Source organism: Numida meleagris, chromosome 1 (genome assembly GCF_002078875.1).
Source record: "Numida meleagris isolate 19003 breed g44 Domestic line chromosome 1, NumMel1.0, whole genome shotgun sequence".
NCBI classification, from domain to species: Eukaryota; Metazoa; Chordata; class Aves; order Galliformes; family Numididae; genus Numida; species Numida meleagris.
This window is the reverse complement of record NC_034409.1, coordinates 71,624,014-71,637,409: the sequence shown is the minus strand read 5'-3', so window position 1 is coordinate 71,637,409 and position 13,396 is coordinate 71,624,014. Positions and strand designations below refer to the sequence as shown.

Here is a 13,396-nt window from a genome sequence, read left to right as displayed (position 1 = left end):
ATCTGTACAGCGCATGAAATGAACTCAGCAGAGGTCTTTCCACAAACTGATTAGACTTACTGATGTAAAAGCAAATAAACAACCTAACCCAGTCTTGGCTGTCCTCAAGAGGATTACAAAAACAAACAAAATGCCACTCAAGACACCCCTCAAAAGTATTAAATCTAGCTCATTTATTTACAACAGCCTCTCCCACTACTTGGTTAACGAACCTCCACCAGTACACACTGTAAGTATATACTTCATTTCCATTCCCTGTTGGTTAGCCCAAAGAAAAGACAGTATATCCCTCCTTATTATTCCCATCCCTTGCCTAGATATCAATGCTATTTACCTACAGATCTCAACTTATAACACACTTCTTTTGTTCCTCTATCATCTGTCTGAACCATCATTTGTAATAACACTGTGGCTTTAGTCAGACCAAGATTACACAGAAAAAAACATAAATCACAGGTTTTTGGTTTTTTTTTTTTAATGTGTTGTCTTTTACCTCCAATAGGTAGCTATTTTGGATATATAAACATAGGATCACAAAATGTGAGAATATTTTAATATTATTTTCAGTAATGGAAATACTAAAAAGATTAAGTAACCACAAGCATCTGCACATCTACTTTTGTTTGGTTCTTTATGTTCTGTTAACCAGTACTAGGTATACTTGCAAGTTCAGTAAAGGCTTCCTTTTCATTTCTTACAATTACAATGGGCACATGAACAGATGAAGACATTTCACATATAGCTGTAAGAAACTGCAGGGTATGGTGCTCTTATGAAATCAAGGCACAGGCATGAATTTTTTTTTTTCATTGCTTTTTTGGGTTTTTTTTTTTTTTTTTTTTTGAAGTATTTCTTTACCAAGTAATGGCGCCAACCTGGATTCTGCAACCCTACATAAATCACTGCCAGTTGTGGCTAAACTGTAATGTTAACCAACCAATTTAAAACCATTACTGACATAGAAACATGTACTTAGAGATTTTGTGCCAACTATGAACCACACAGTTTTTCAATCATGTGAACAGGATACTCTATATGGAATGCTAAATACTAAAAGCCACACTGGTTTTGGGGTTACCTTTCTTGATTGCTCAGTTTGGCATAGAGGGTTTTTACCAACTCTGGACACTGCAGCAAATAGTCTGTAACAATCAAGAACCTAAAGAAAAAAAAGAAAAATATTTATTACTGGTTTTACAAAGAAAACAGCTTCCTCGTATATTCCAAACGGTGCTACTTAATTCTATTTGTAAAGAACCATTAGACGTACTTCAAGTACTATTTTTCTAATTGCTTATCATTCTCCCAACATTTTCCCACTTCCAAACAAGTTCAGAGGAAAGCTAATTAAAATCTTTCAGCAGTTATAGAAAAGGAATGCCACAATTCCAATAATAAATGACTAATCCAATTTTTAGGTACCTCAGCAAAAAGCCGAAGTCTAGGCTTGAATGCTATTATGCTGTTCATCACAACACTGTTTTTAAGCGCATCAGTCATGAAAAATGTCCAAATAAATTCTCAGTAAAATAATAAAATCTAACAAAGCATCAAAGCAAACAGAAACTGTGTTGTCAGATGCACGGCAGCAAAACACTTTTCTTAACTTGCCAAAAACACTCGCCTTCTTTAACACAAACTGAAGCCAATATCCAAAATTCAACTCCTTGCTCTGAAAGGGGATGAAATATGGACTATCCTTGTGCTGGTATTTACACTGATCACTTTCTGAAGTATGATTCACAACATTACACATCAGCCCTGTAATTTCAACCTAGCCATGTACTTTCAGTATCATTTAAAATAATAATAATAAAAAAATCCTCAAGTTATGATCCTAGCAGTAGTGACAGTGTTATGTATTCTGCATAGGTATACAAATACCAAATTATGAATTTCCTCAATCTGTGTTTATCCCTATAAAATATAAATGAATTACTGAACAAATCTCAAAACATCCTCTGCTCATGAAGCTACTGTAAAGAATAGGCATAGTATGATGAAAACCAAGCATTTTTAATATTTCATCCACCTCCCACCAACATTCCACTCTCCAAATAGAGTCATAGAATCATAGAATTAGCTAGGTTGGAAAAGACCTACAAGATCATCCAGTCCAACCATCCACCTACCACACTAAACCACGTCTCTCAACACAATGTCTAAATGTTCCTTGAACACCTCCAGGGACAGCGACCCCACCACCTCCCTGGGCAGCTCATTCCAGTGCCTGACCACTCTTTCCGAAAAGTAGTATTTCCTGATGTCCAGTCGAAATCTACCCTGGTGCAACTTGAAGCCATTCCCCCTCGTCCTCTCACTAGTTACAAGAGAGAAGAGGCCAACCACCAGCTCACTACAACCTCCCTTCAGGTAGTTATAGAGAGTGATAAGGTCCCCCCTGAGCCTCCTCTTCTCCAGACTGAACAATCCCAGCTTCCTCAGCCGCTCCTCATAAGGCCTGTGCTCCAGACCCCTCACCAGCTTTGTTGCCCTCCTCTGAACATGCTCCAGGGCCTCAATGTCTTTTTTGCAGTGAGGGGCCCAAAACTGGACACAGTACTCGAGGTGGGGCCTCACCAGGGCTGAGTACAGAGGGAGAATGACTTCCCTACTCCTACTGGCAACACTATTTCTGATACAAGCCAGGATGCCACTGGCCTTCTTGGCCATCTGGGCACACTGCTGGCTTGTGCTTAGCCGAGCGTCAGCCAACAACGTCAACCAACATAGTCACCACCTGCAGTTTTTGCCAGAGATGAACAAGAGCCCGCATGCTGCGCTTGTAAAAATCTGCACCAGGAGAGGAGACCCACCATCATAGTCACCACTGCTGGAACACACAACCCACCATCTCTCTGTGCTAACAACCACAATTTGGTCTCCCTAAACATTCAGCAAGTGTAGATGAATGTCACCGGATGCAATTTTTTCCCACATGAAGGAATTCACTGACACCCCTTTGCTTCATATGCACTTCCATTTCAGACATCATTTTGTCAGACTGTCCCTCTGCTGCAATCTGTCACATGGCAACAAAATTTAATGAAACATTGGTGGGAAGGTCCAACTTTACTGCTATCCTACCAACACCTGGTTCTGATATCACTGGCCAACATAATAAAATAGGAAACATTACTTTTGGCGCAGCCGTTATGTATTTCAACACTAAGCAGCACAGACTCGGATGTAACACCACAATTTCATCAAACCATTGCCACAGCAGTCAAGGGGGATACTTCCAAAGCTCCTGAACCAACAATTCATGGCATAAGACCTATCTAGAGTTAAACCTTCAGGATGATAAATGACTGTATTTCTTAAGAATTTGAGTAGAAGCAAAGGTTTCCATCTGGAATCATAAAAAGGACAAAGAAACAAGCAAATCCCAAACCAGTAACTACAGCTGTGCAGAACACAGTACTGTGTAGCTTTGTAACGTAAAAATTTCAGTTGACAATGAAGCATGTTAAAATTGTATTTAAAGAACAACATGAAACCTGATTTTTCAATTTTGCAATTGGAACTATAAATTTATATCCTAATTTTCATGATCAATATTACTTTAGGGAAATCTTATTGGTTACTTATCTTGCAGTTAAAAAAACTCAATAATTATCACACAAAAATACCCCATATAATGCTAATAATTGCAAACTGGTGGTTACTACTGCTAAGTGGAAGATCTGTATTTCAGTCATTATTTGGCCTACACTCTTGTATTTATTCACATGCATCTTTCACATGCTATGGACTAGAATTCCACTGCCTGAGAAGTCTGCAGTATTTTAGAAGAAAGTTTTTGCTCATAAATGTACGTATACTTCTATATGTGCTCCTTTACCTTTTAATTTCAAGGCAATATGTAAAGCCAAAGAAATTCATTCCACATTTGGTTTTCTCTTTTATCCTATCCACTTCCTACATTACTGCATGAAAGAATACAGCGCTAACATGTTTTACAAGTGCATTACCAAAAGACCCCAACAAAAAATCAGTAGTGAAAGCACTTATCTCTGGATACAGTGTTCAGAAATTCTGGTGGTAGTTTAACAAGGGTGCAATAAATTTAAGTTGCTATCTTCAGTCTTCAGCTCTCCTGTTTTTCATTTAGGTAAGGGAGAAGAAGGAAAATAAGACTATCCAGAAGCCTGAATTAAGAAAGACATTTGGTTTTGGATTATTAACTTAATATGGCATTTCAGATGCCCAAAAAAGGCTTTTATGGTAGATCGAAAACTCTTTGGAGACCAACACAAGAACCACTGGGATAAACTGAGGACCACTGTAGTTCAGAGAAGGAAAAGGTGAAAATTGAAGTTATTACACAAGCATAACAAAGTAGCAAATTAACAGTGTTAAATATGCCAGTGTTCTTGACTTTAAAAAATTGTTTGTCTAAAATCTTATAAAAATAAAAAAAAAAAAATCAAGCACTTACATAGTAGGTAACTACAGGAGGAGATGCTCAGTTCAAAGATTTAAAAATAGCAAAGGGTTTCACTGTACCAAATGGAACCTGAGCATGAGACAAGACAAAATGGTATAAGCTACATTTGCACTCAGTATATTCCAAATGACTTTTTATTAGGCAGCCAATCTTTAAAAGCTGTCTCACTAGCCTTTATAGGTGTTAAAACAAACAAACAATAACAAAAAACAATGTGCTTGGGACCTGAACACATTTGAGAAGCAGAAGTATTTTCTGGCCTTCCACAATACAACATAAGCATTCTATCTGAACCACTAAAAGAAGACAAAAAATAAATAAACAAAAAAAACAAATAGGTATTGGAGTGCGTGTAATTCACCCTACCCAAACAGCAGCTTTAAAACACTCCTTGCTCAAAAGGAGAGTACGGAAAAACATTTTTATATTTAAGGCTCAATCCCAAGTATAGTAACAATACTCTTCTCCTGAACAGAATAAGACAACAGTGAATATCCTTCCATCTTCTGAAGTCATTACTTATAATGAATGAATCCTCCTTGCATAGGCTATGATATGGTCCACTAAGTCAACTCTCAGGTCTAGAAGACCAGCTTCAAACTACCTATAATATTTCTTTGATTTAGAATATACTCCTGTTCAATTTGATAGCTACATCTGAAAGACACTGAAAGGAGATTTATTTTTACTTTTGGGCAAACTTGGAATCACTTTTTTTTCCTGAAGTGCTACCAAGCAAAAAATTGGAAGATTATTAGCAACAGAATTACTTTCTACTCCTCTGTCTCCATAAAATACATACGAAGAAAGATGTAACAGGACAAATAAACATGTGAACTTGAGCTTTGAGAGAATGGGGAAATCTGTGCCAATATGCTGCTACTGCAAATAGAAAGTAGAAGCTACTCAGATCTCTACAATTAAGGAAACTTTTCCAACTGTCAGTACTATTTAAAACCACAGTTGAACTTGGAACCTGCAACATAACTCGAACTTCCCTGGAATTAAAAATAAGAATTACCTTCTGAAGAGTAGAATGGGCAGGGGAAACCCTAAGCTATCAGAGAGGAGAGACAGATTTGCCAGCCCCAAAAGAAAAAAAAGTAACATTTTCTGGTTTCTGCATGACATGCATACCAATTAAGCAACAAGCACTCTACTGAGGAGTTCCATCTTTGTCTTTAAATCTGTGCCCATGGGCAAGACTCCTTGCCACAGGAGCAACTAGTTTCTGTCCACACTTCTTTCCATAAGCCAGGACAAAATAACCAAAGGCAAAAAATGGGGAGGGGTAGCCCCACATCCTAATCTTTACAGTCATAATCGAGCTGTGGTTTCAAAAAGAAAAAGTAGATGTTCAGAAAATCTTATTTCCAATGCCAAACAGCTGACCATACTCTTAATATCATTTTTCTGGAAGCCAAAAGGCATATTATGCCTTTTATTTAAAATGGAGGATTTCTGTTCCTTGCTTTTCAGGAATCGAAAATGCAACCTGTTTTTTCATAGTAGTAACACTGCCCTGTGCACACACTTGGAAAAACTGATGACAAAGCTATACTCTCATCTCTAATGGAACCACCAAACTATTTCTAAAATAAACAGCTTTTAGACTTCACATTGGTCTCGGTTAGGATAAATTATAATGTAGTTTTGTACTACTTTTTCCTAATTATTTTACAAAACACATATGTTTGCAGGCTCAATATTCTAAAATAGATTTCACGTGGCATTCTGTGCTGGTTTCTCTTCTAAATACAGCAGCTTCTAAACTGTGTCAAACACTTCACTGCTGCTGATTAATATAAACACAAAAGGGAGTGGATGTGTACATGTGGGGAAACACAGAGGAATGACTTTTTAAAGGCTCCACAATTTTCCAGAGCCTAAAGGCATAGGCTTCTGCAGGTTTAAAACAAAAAAGTTTTTGGAAAAGAAAATGGCAGTTTGGCAAGCCTTTTCATCATACTGCACATGTAATGCTGGGTACTGCTTGTGCTTTCTTCTTCCCTTGGAATTGCTGCAGAGGAGCTTGTTACAGAGGATTCTTTAGATTTTGGTAGTAGTCACATGGGAATAGCGAGTGGGAAACACGTTTCAGTTACTGAACAGAGTGTTCCAGCTTTGTTTCCTAAGGGAAGGATCTGACCAATTCCCAGATAGTATCCTTAGGCAGGCAGCAGTTGCCAAAAGAAAGCAGCGCTGTAAAAAGAATACTACCTTATGGACTAAGTATATTCACATACATGCTTAAGATATGGTCAAAATAAAAGTGCCAATATTTCATAAGTGCATTAGCATGCCATTATGGAGGTACACTGGAAAGATGAGGATACACAGAAAATAAAGGATTGTTTTCACAGAGGCTTGCAAACCATGCTCATTCCTTTGAATGGAAACCAGTGGATTACACGTTGGAGAAAGTAAAACCTAAATACGAATAATGCAGAAAGACTGATTACAGTTTAACAGGAAGACCTGTTGTCAGAGATCAAATAAAAAAGAACTAATACTAAAGTGGAAACAACAGGAAAAAAATAGAGGTTTAAAACCTTTCCACTTGCAAGAAGGAATGCTAATTCCACAATTGTGACCATGCGCAGTGCAAACTGGAAGTCAAAGATCACAACCAGCTCCTCAGAGGGGAGCCTACATTAAAGGACAAGATTTCAGGACTAAAGGCAGGACAGGAACAGTAACTCACACACCAAGCTGTAGCAGCTTAGAAGATTTTCCACCGAAGTCAGCAGGTACGTGTTCTTATGCTATGCTAACATCCTAGACAGTAAATGCACATTACAAAGGTCCCTGCATTTTCCAGAAAACAATTACATAGCGAAGAACTGTTGAGCAGATAGGATCATTTAATTAATGTGGCATAAATCAAACCAAAGAAAAGAAACTTACTAACTTGTTTCTGCAGAGCCAGTCTTTGCAAAGACTTACGCTTTGAATCACATTCTTTAACATCATTCTCCCCCAAACATTCTGAGTGCAGTAAGCTCTGGGCACTCTTTACAGGCCCAAATACAGATCCAAACATTCAGGACAAGACAGGTAAGTTTCAACAGCTTTCAGTCTGTAAAACTTCCAGTTTTGTCTTGTTCTAACATTTTAGCCAAAGGCTACAACACAAAGGGGTATACATCCAGTCCAGCTACATTCTGAAGATCTGTTAGAGATGCCTCCCTCAGATCATTACTCTTGGGAGTCAGACCAGCAGCAATCTCAGTATATTGCCTAGCATTCAAGATTACAGGATTGCTGCCATGGAACAAGTTAAGAAGCTGTGTTGACTGAAAGTTTAGAGGCAGTTCAAAAATACAGCACCTAATAAATGTTAATTAAAGCTATTTTGAAGTAATGCTGTATCCAATATTAAAAATGGCAAAGAAAGAAATGTTAAAAAGTATCTTGGATCTGTTTAGAGGATCAAGCTTCTAAAAGAGAAAGAGGAGAAGGTATCAGTAAAATGTATGAATTACATTCTGCAACTTAACAGATTTCAGAGATAGAAGCATTTCTGAAGCTTACAAGTAACCACAAGCTTAATGAAATGAGCCTTCAGAACATCTGGTATGGATAAACAGGTATGATTCTACAAGGGCATTCCTTATAGAACCAACTTAGTTCTTAACTTTATTAACTATTTCTTAGCTCAGAGTGTGCTACAGAAAACACTTACTAAAAAAGTGTGCGTCACTGAGAAAGACAAACGTAGGTGTGTATCACTAAACTGTTACCTCCCTTTCTTCTAAGTTCAGAGATATTTTTTGTTATGCTATCCGCCTACAAAAATTTTATATAAATGCATCAGTGCTTAGTCTCAAAAATCTCAATATGCTGATCTGCAAAACATACCTTTTGGGTTTCAAAAAAATGCTTTTAAAAATGGATAGCTTGCTTTCCACCACTGAACAGATTCAGAAGATGCTAACCTGAGCTCTTCTCTCTCATAACCCACTCCCCTCAGGAAGCATAGCCACCAATATGCAACACTCCAGACAGTCCCTCTTTCCTAGCAGGAGATCCTTGTTTTCTACTGAATAGCTTTTGATTCAAGAAGTAGGCAAAAGTGAAGGGGAACTCAGAAAACTATGCCCTGGCTTCAGAGATGCTTCCTTCACCCTTTTTAATTGGAAAAGGAGTTTACTGCAGTCAACACAGGAATTGCAGGAGTTCTGCCACCAACAGCCACTTCTAGAAGAGAAAGCTCTCATCAAGAACTACTTAGAATAATCTCAGATTTTCTCTGATAAAGCCTTCTTCCTGCAGAACTGTTGCAAGACTGGTGGAAGAAGGACTGTCAGAAGCCAAAGGTTGGAATGAGGTTCCTCCTGAACTCTCCCTGAGGACTTTTCCAGCATGGAGATGGAAATCTAGACTCTAAACATGAATGTGGGATCAAGAACTGAGTAAGAACTGATTGAGAAAAAGATGTGCTTTAAAGATGTGCTTCTCCTGCTGTGATGGGGCTACAGTAGGAAACCCAACATGTGCTAGCAGAAAGAAGAAGTAAGAACCCCATGGGAGAGACTATAGTTCATCCAATTGCCTTAAATCCAAATGTTTCTCCTGCCTGTCCTCTCTCTGTCCTAAAGATTCATAGCAGCAACTGGAAAATAACTTAATTATCACGATTATTTGCAGAATTCATTGGATACTAACTCTAGAGGAACACTAACTCATAAGCTTTTGCAAGTAATAAAATGAAATAGAATAAAAACATGAATAAATGGTTTGCCTATAACCAAAACTCATTCGGTTATTCAAAGAAAGATTTTCAGTACGTAAAAGCAGCATTTGACAGCAAGAAAGCACAGCCAAGATGAATAAACACATGTGGCATACACTTTTTATTCAGTGTAATAAGAAAGCAGATGCTCAAACTGAGACACAAGAAGGTAGGCAGAAATTAAGTAATATTTTTAACTTTTAAAATAAGAACATTCTGAATTCAGTCACATATGAGTCTGGCAGTGAGCATAACCTCTCGGAAGATGACTAGTTTGTATTTTGGCTAAGCTGTGTAATGCAATAACAGCTGCTTCGAAATAGTTGCTGTGCACTGTGGTAGCCATGGCATACGGACTCAAATCTTCACAACAAAGTACTGGCTTTGTTGCAAATACTGCAGCTACGCAAATTCATTTAAACACACCACTAGGACTGTACTTCAGTGAGAGGTGAAGTACAGCTCCAAAATTTTCAATGAATTGCTGACCAAATATTTTTTCTACAGTGCAGTCAGAGAGCCAGGACAAGAACCTTCAACTTTCCTCAAAGAACACCACTTCTATCAAAATAAGAAATCCTGTTTACTGCTTTTCTCTTCAGAGCAGAGAACACGTTAAGAAGAAATTTCTGGACACTATCAAATCAAGTCTAAATAACAGCTCTAACAGAAGGGCACTTACACCTCAAAAGAATTCCAGCTTATGCATTCAGAGTGGAGCAGCATTTTACTCTAGTAAGTAGAGAGCAATGAGAAGTCCACAACAGGTTTTCTACAAAAAGCAGATGCAATACTGCTGGAAATCAGTAGAACTTTCTCCTAAGTTTGGAGAACTAGGGGAAAAAACTGCTAGAGTAGGGAGGACATGAGAAAGTCAACAGAAGTGCTGGCTGGTGCCTCTCCTCATGCTCAGCAACAGGAGCAAGAAAAAGAAAGCAACAGAAGGGTTAACCTGATACCATCATAGTATTACATGAGTGTATCCATTCACAGGAGGAAAATTAGTAGTAAAGAATGACAATGGCTTTCAGATCCATCTCAAGACTACCCTCAAGACAAGTAGTATTCTCACACTCAAGATAATAAGGAGAAATTTTTAGGCAAGAAGGTCTGGCTGTATGGCATGAGGTGTAATAACGCTCTTATACTATGTGCTTCACAAATAGCAAAATTATAGAAAGAGGTAGGAAGTAAAGAAGAATCTAAAATACAACCTGTTACCTTGTGAAAACATAACCAGATTCATAAGATTAAGTAAATATCCTCTGTAATTGAAGCTAAAGAACAACTTGTTGCCTAAGAAATACAAGCTATGTCAATACTACCAAGAAAGCAAAACAAATAAACAAAAACTCTTGCTAGTTTGCAATACAGATACTGCAAAAAAACAACAAAAAAAACTGTTCCACTCAAAACTAACTTGGTAGGCTCTCCCAAATCTTTCAGTACTCAGAAATATGCCACACACTGTAGGTACACAAGTTGCACTGTATGGTCTAAGATCAAAGCATGATATTAGTGTTTATACAATGGCTAAGTGGAGTAAGAAAAAAAGTTCAGAGAAGGGCAACAAAGCTGATGAGGGATCTGTCACACAGGCCTTATGAGGAGTGGCAGAAGGAACTGGGATTATTTAGTCTGGAGGAGGCTCAGGGGTGACCTTATTGCTCTCCACAACTACCTGAAGGGAGGCTGTGGTGAGGTGGGAGTCAGCCTGTTCTCCCATGTAACTAGCGATAGGACTAGAGGAAACTGGCCTCAAGTTGCACCAGGAGAGATTCAGGTTGGATGTCAGGAAACACTGCTTCTTCTCTGAGAGAGTGGTAAGGCACTGGAACAGGCTGGTGGTGGAGTCATCAACCCTGGAGACGTTCAAGAAACATTTAGATGTTGTACTGAGGGACATGCTTTACTGGGAAATATTGGTGATATGTGGATGGTTGGACTGGATGATCTTAGAGGTCTTTTCCAACCTTGGTGATTCTATGATTCCTTGGCTTTCGTATCTTAGTTAAAATATTATCTTCAATACATAAAGAAAACAAAGGATTATCAAGATAATTACCTGAAAAGCCATCTGTTTCACATGTATTTCTACTGACAGAGGCCAAAACTAAGGATTCAGTCTGTCACTTTTGAAATGGAAGTCTGGTCACCTGACCCTGAAACTAAGTTTGCTTTCTGAAAACTACTTTTGTCCTAAGCAAATTGACCTGGGTAGGAAAAAAGACTATCCAAAAATAAATTTTTAAACAATTTTTTTCAGTACTAAAGCAATCTATTAAATAAATTTGCTTTTCATTCAATCATCTTAACTCTTCTAAACAGAGTTTCTAAATATCTATTTAAACCTTGGTAATTATTCCTAATTAAATTTTTACTTTAAACATGTCCTTCAAGAGAAAGGTAGAAAAGTATACAGAGTTTTGTTTTAATCATCCTTTTTTCCCCAGTATTTTTCTCATATAAAAATAAAACTGAATTATCGTGCCTATCCTTGCTGACGAACAGAACATTTCTCAAATGCAAAACTGACAGAGATATTTACAAAAATAGCCATCAGCAAAAAATTCAAAGCTCAGAGGAATAAACCAACTAATTAAGAAAATGAAGTTTAGAAGATTCATATACAACATGTCTTCTCTGTTTCAATGTAAAAATGATCGTATGTAGTACTAGACAGCAGATTTGTTAATAACAAGAATACTCCACTGATTCTAGAATTCCTGTCTACATCCTCAATAAAAAGTCTTAGTTTAAGAGAAATCAAGAGTCAACAGAAGTTTATGAAAAGAACTTGAGATCAATTAGTAACTTCTATGTAGATTTTCTTTTACTACTTTTCAGAGTCACAAATTCAGATATTTTTACACAGAGACTGATGCTACTAGAACACTTATTTAAGAGGGAAAAACATCTAAAGATACATACGACCACTCAGACTCCAACCGCTCTTTGTAGACTTTTATGACATGAAGAGCCACAGACAAGTTTCCAGGATCCAGCAGTTCTTTCACTTTCTCTGAATTAAGGCAGGTAAACAAGACCATACAACAATAGGCAACAATTTTCTCATCACTGTAGGTTAGGCAAGTCCTTCAAGAGAAAATTAATAGTTAAGAGAGTAAGTTAAAACTGATGCTGGAAAAATGCATTTAAGGACATTCAGCTTGTTTAGTAGTTCTTGTCTGCTGTCTTTTAGAGAATCATGAGTTTGCCATAGCTCAAGAGAGAAAGTCAACTACAAAGAAAGAAAATCTGCAACTGAAAGTCAAACTTAACATGTGATTTATAAAAATAGTACAGTATCTGAACTAACTAGAAATTTAGGAGTGAAATAATAGTAATTATAATTACATGTTTCTATTACCTTAAGATCTTCCTCTTCCTACATCCAGTGCTGACAAGTGGACTCCAAACATACACTCATTCTGAGTATCAAATTCAATGAATATGCCTTTATTAGTAGCTTATTGTGAAAGATTTGGCCAAATACACCAAAAATATTGTCATGTGTCCACACAAAACAGTTTATGTAATATTTCATGACACACATTTAATCAACCTCCAGAAAGGTATTTCATTAAGGTTAGGGTGGGGGCAAAGGAAATGGAAGATGCAAAGATTAAGTCACTTTTTGTAGCTCCTGTGTAATCCACAAATAACTGACTGGTCTGCACAGAAGCAATGTGAATAAAAGAGAAGTCAAATTCTTGGAAACGAGCAGTGTATAACTACTCTGAAAATACCTCTGAAATAAAGCTTATGCTTGGAGCTCATTATTTAAACAATTTTTTTTTCAGTTTGCGTCAAATAAAATCAATTTACTGTCAGTTTAGAACAAGCAGGTTTTTAAAGGTCCCGACCCCTGTGGTTGACGAACAAAAAAAAACATCTACAGGATATGGTCTCAACCGCCCCATTTTCCCTAAAGTTATTTTTTAATGCTTTATGGTGCTAGAAGCAGCACAACTGTAGTGTACAAAAGATTTGAATAAAACCACAGAAATTACATTATAAAAAAAGCCGCATCCATACTTACAAGAAGAGATCTGGGAAAGCACACTTCCAAATGCTGTTCTGGGAATCTCCATTTCCTGCTGCAATGTTTCCAAGAAACTGGAGGCTACAACGAAAAGCTGGAAAAAAAAGGGGGAGAAAGGGGGAGAAAGGGGGAGAAAGGGGGAGAAAGGGGGAGAAAGGGGGAGAAA

At 37.5% G+C, this 13,396-nt stretch overlaps 1 protein-coding gene across 2 annotated transcripts in view; it reads right to left on the bottom strand.

Annotated features, from left to right (window-relative positions):
* Positions 1 to 13,396, bottom strand: part of ATXN10 (ataxin 10) — a 100,278-nt gene that overhangs the window by 56,173 nt on the left and 30,709 nt on the right. For both annotated transcript variants that reach the window (XM_021393134.1, XM_021393140.1), the window contains exons 4-6: positions 13,228 to 13,324; positions 12,117 to 12,281; positions 1,079 to 1,159 (exon numbers count right to left, since the gene is read on the bottom strand). In XM_021393134.1, coding sequence (XP_021248809.1) covers positions 1,079 to 1,159; positions 12,117 to 12,281; positions 13,228 to 13,324 — 343 coding nt within the window. The remainder of the gene's footprint in view (positions 1 to 1,078; positions 1,160 to 12,116; positions 12,282 to 13,227; positions 13,325 to 13,396) is intronic.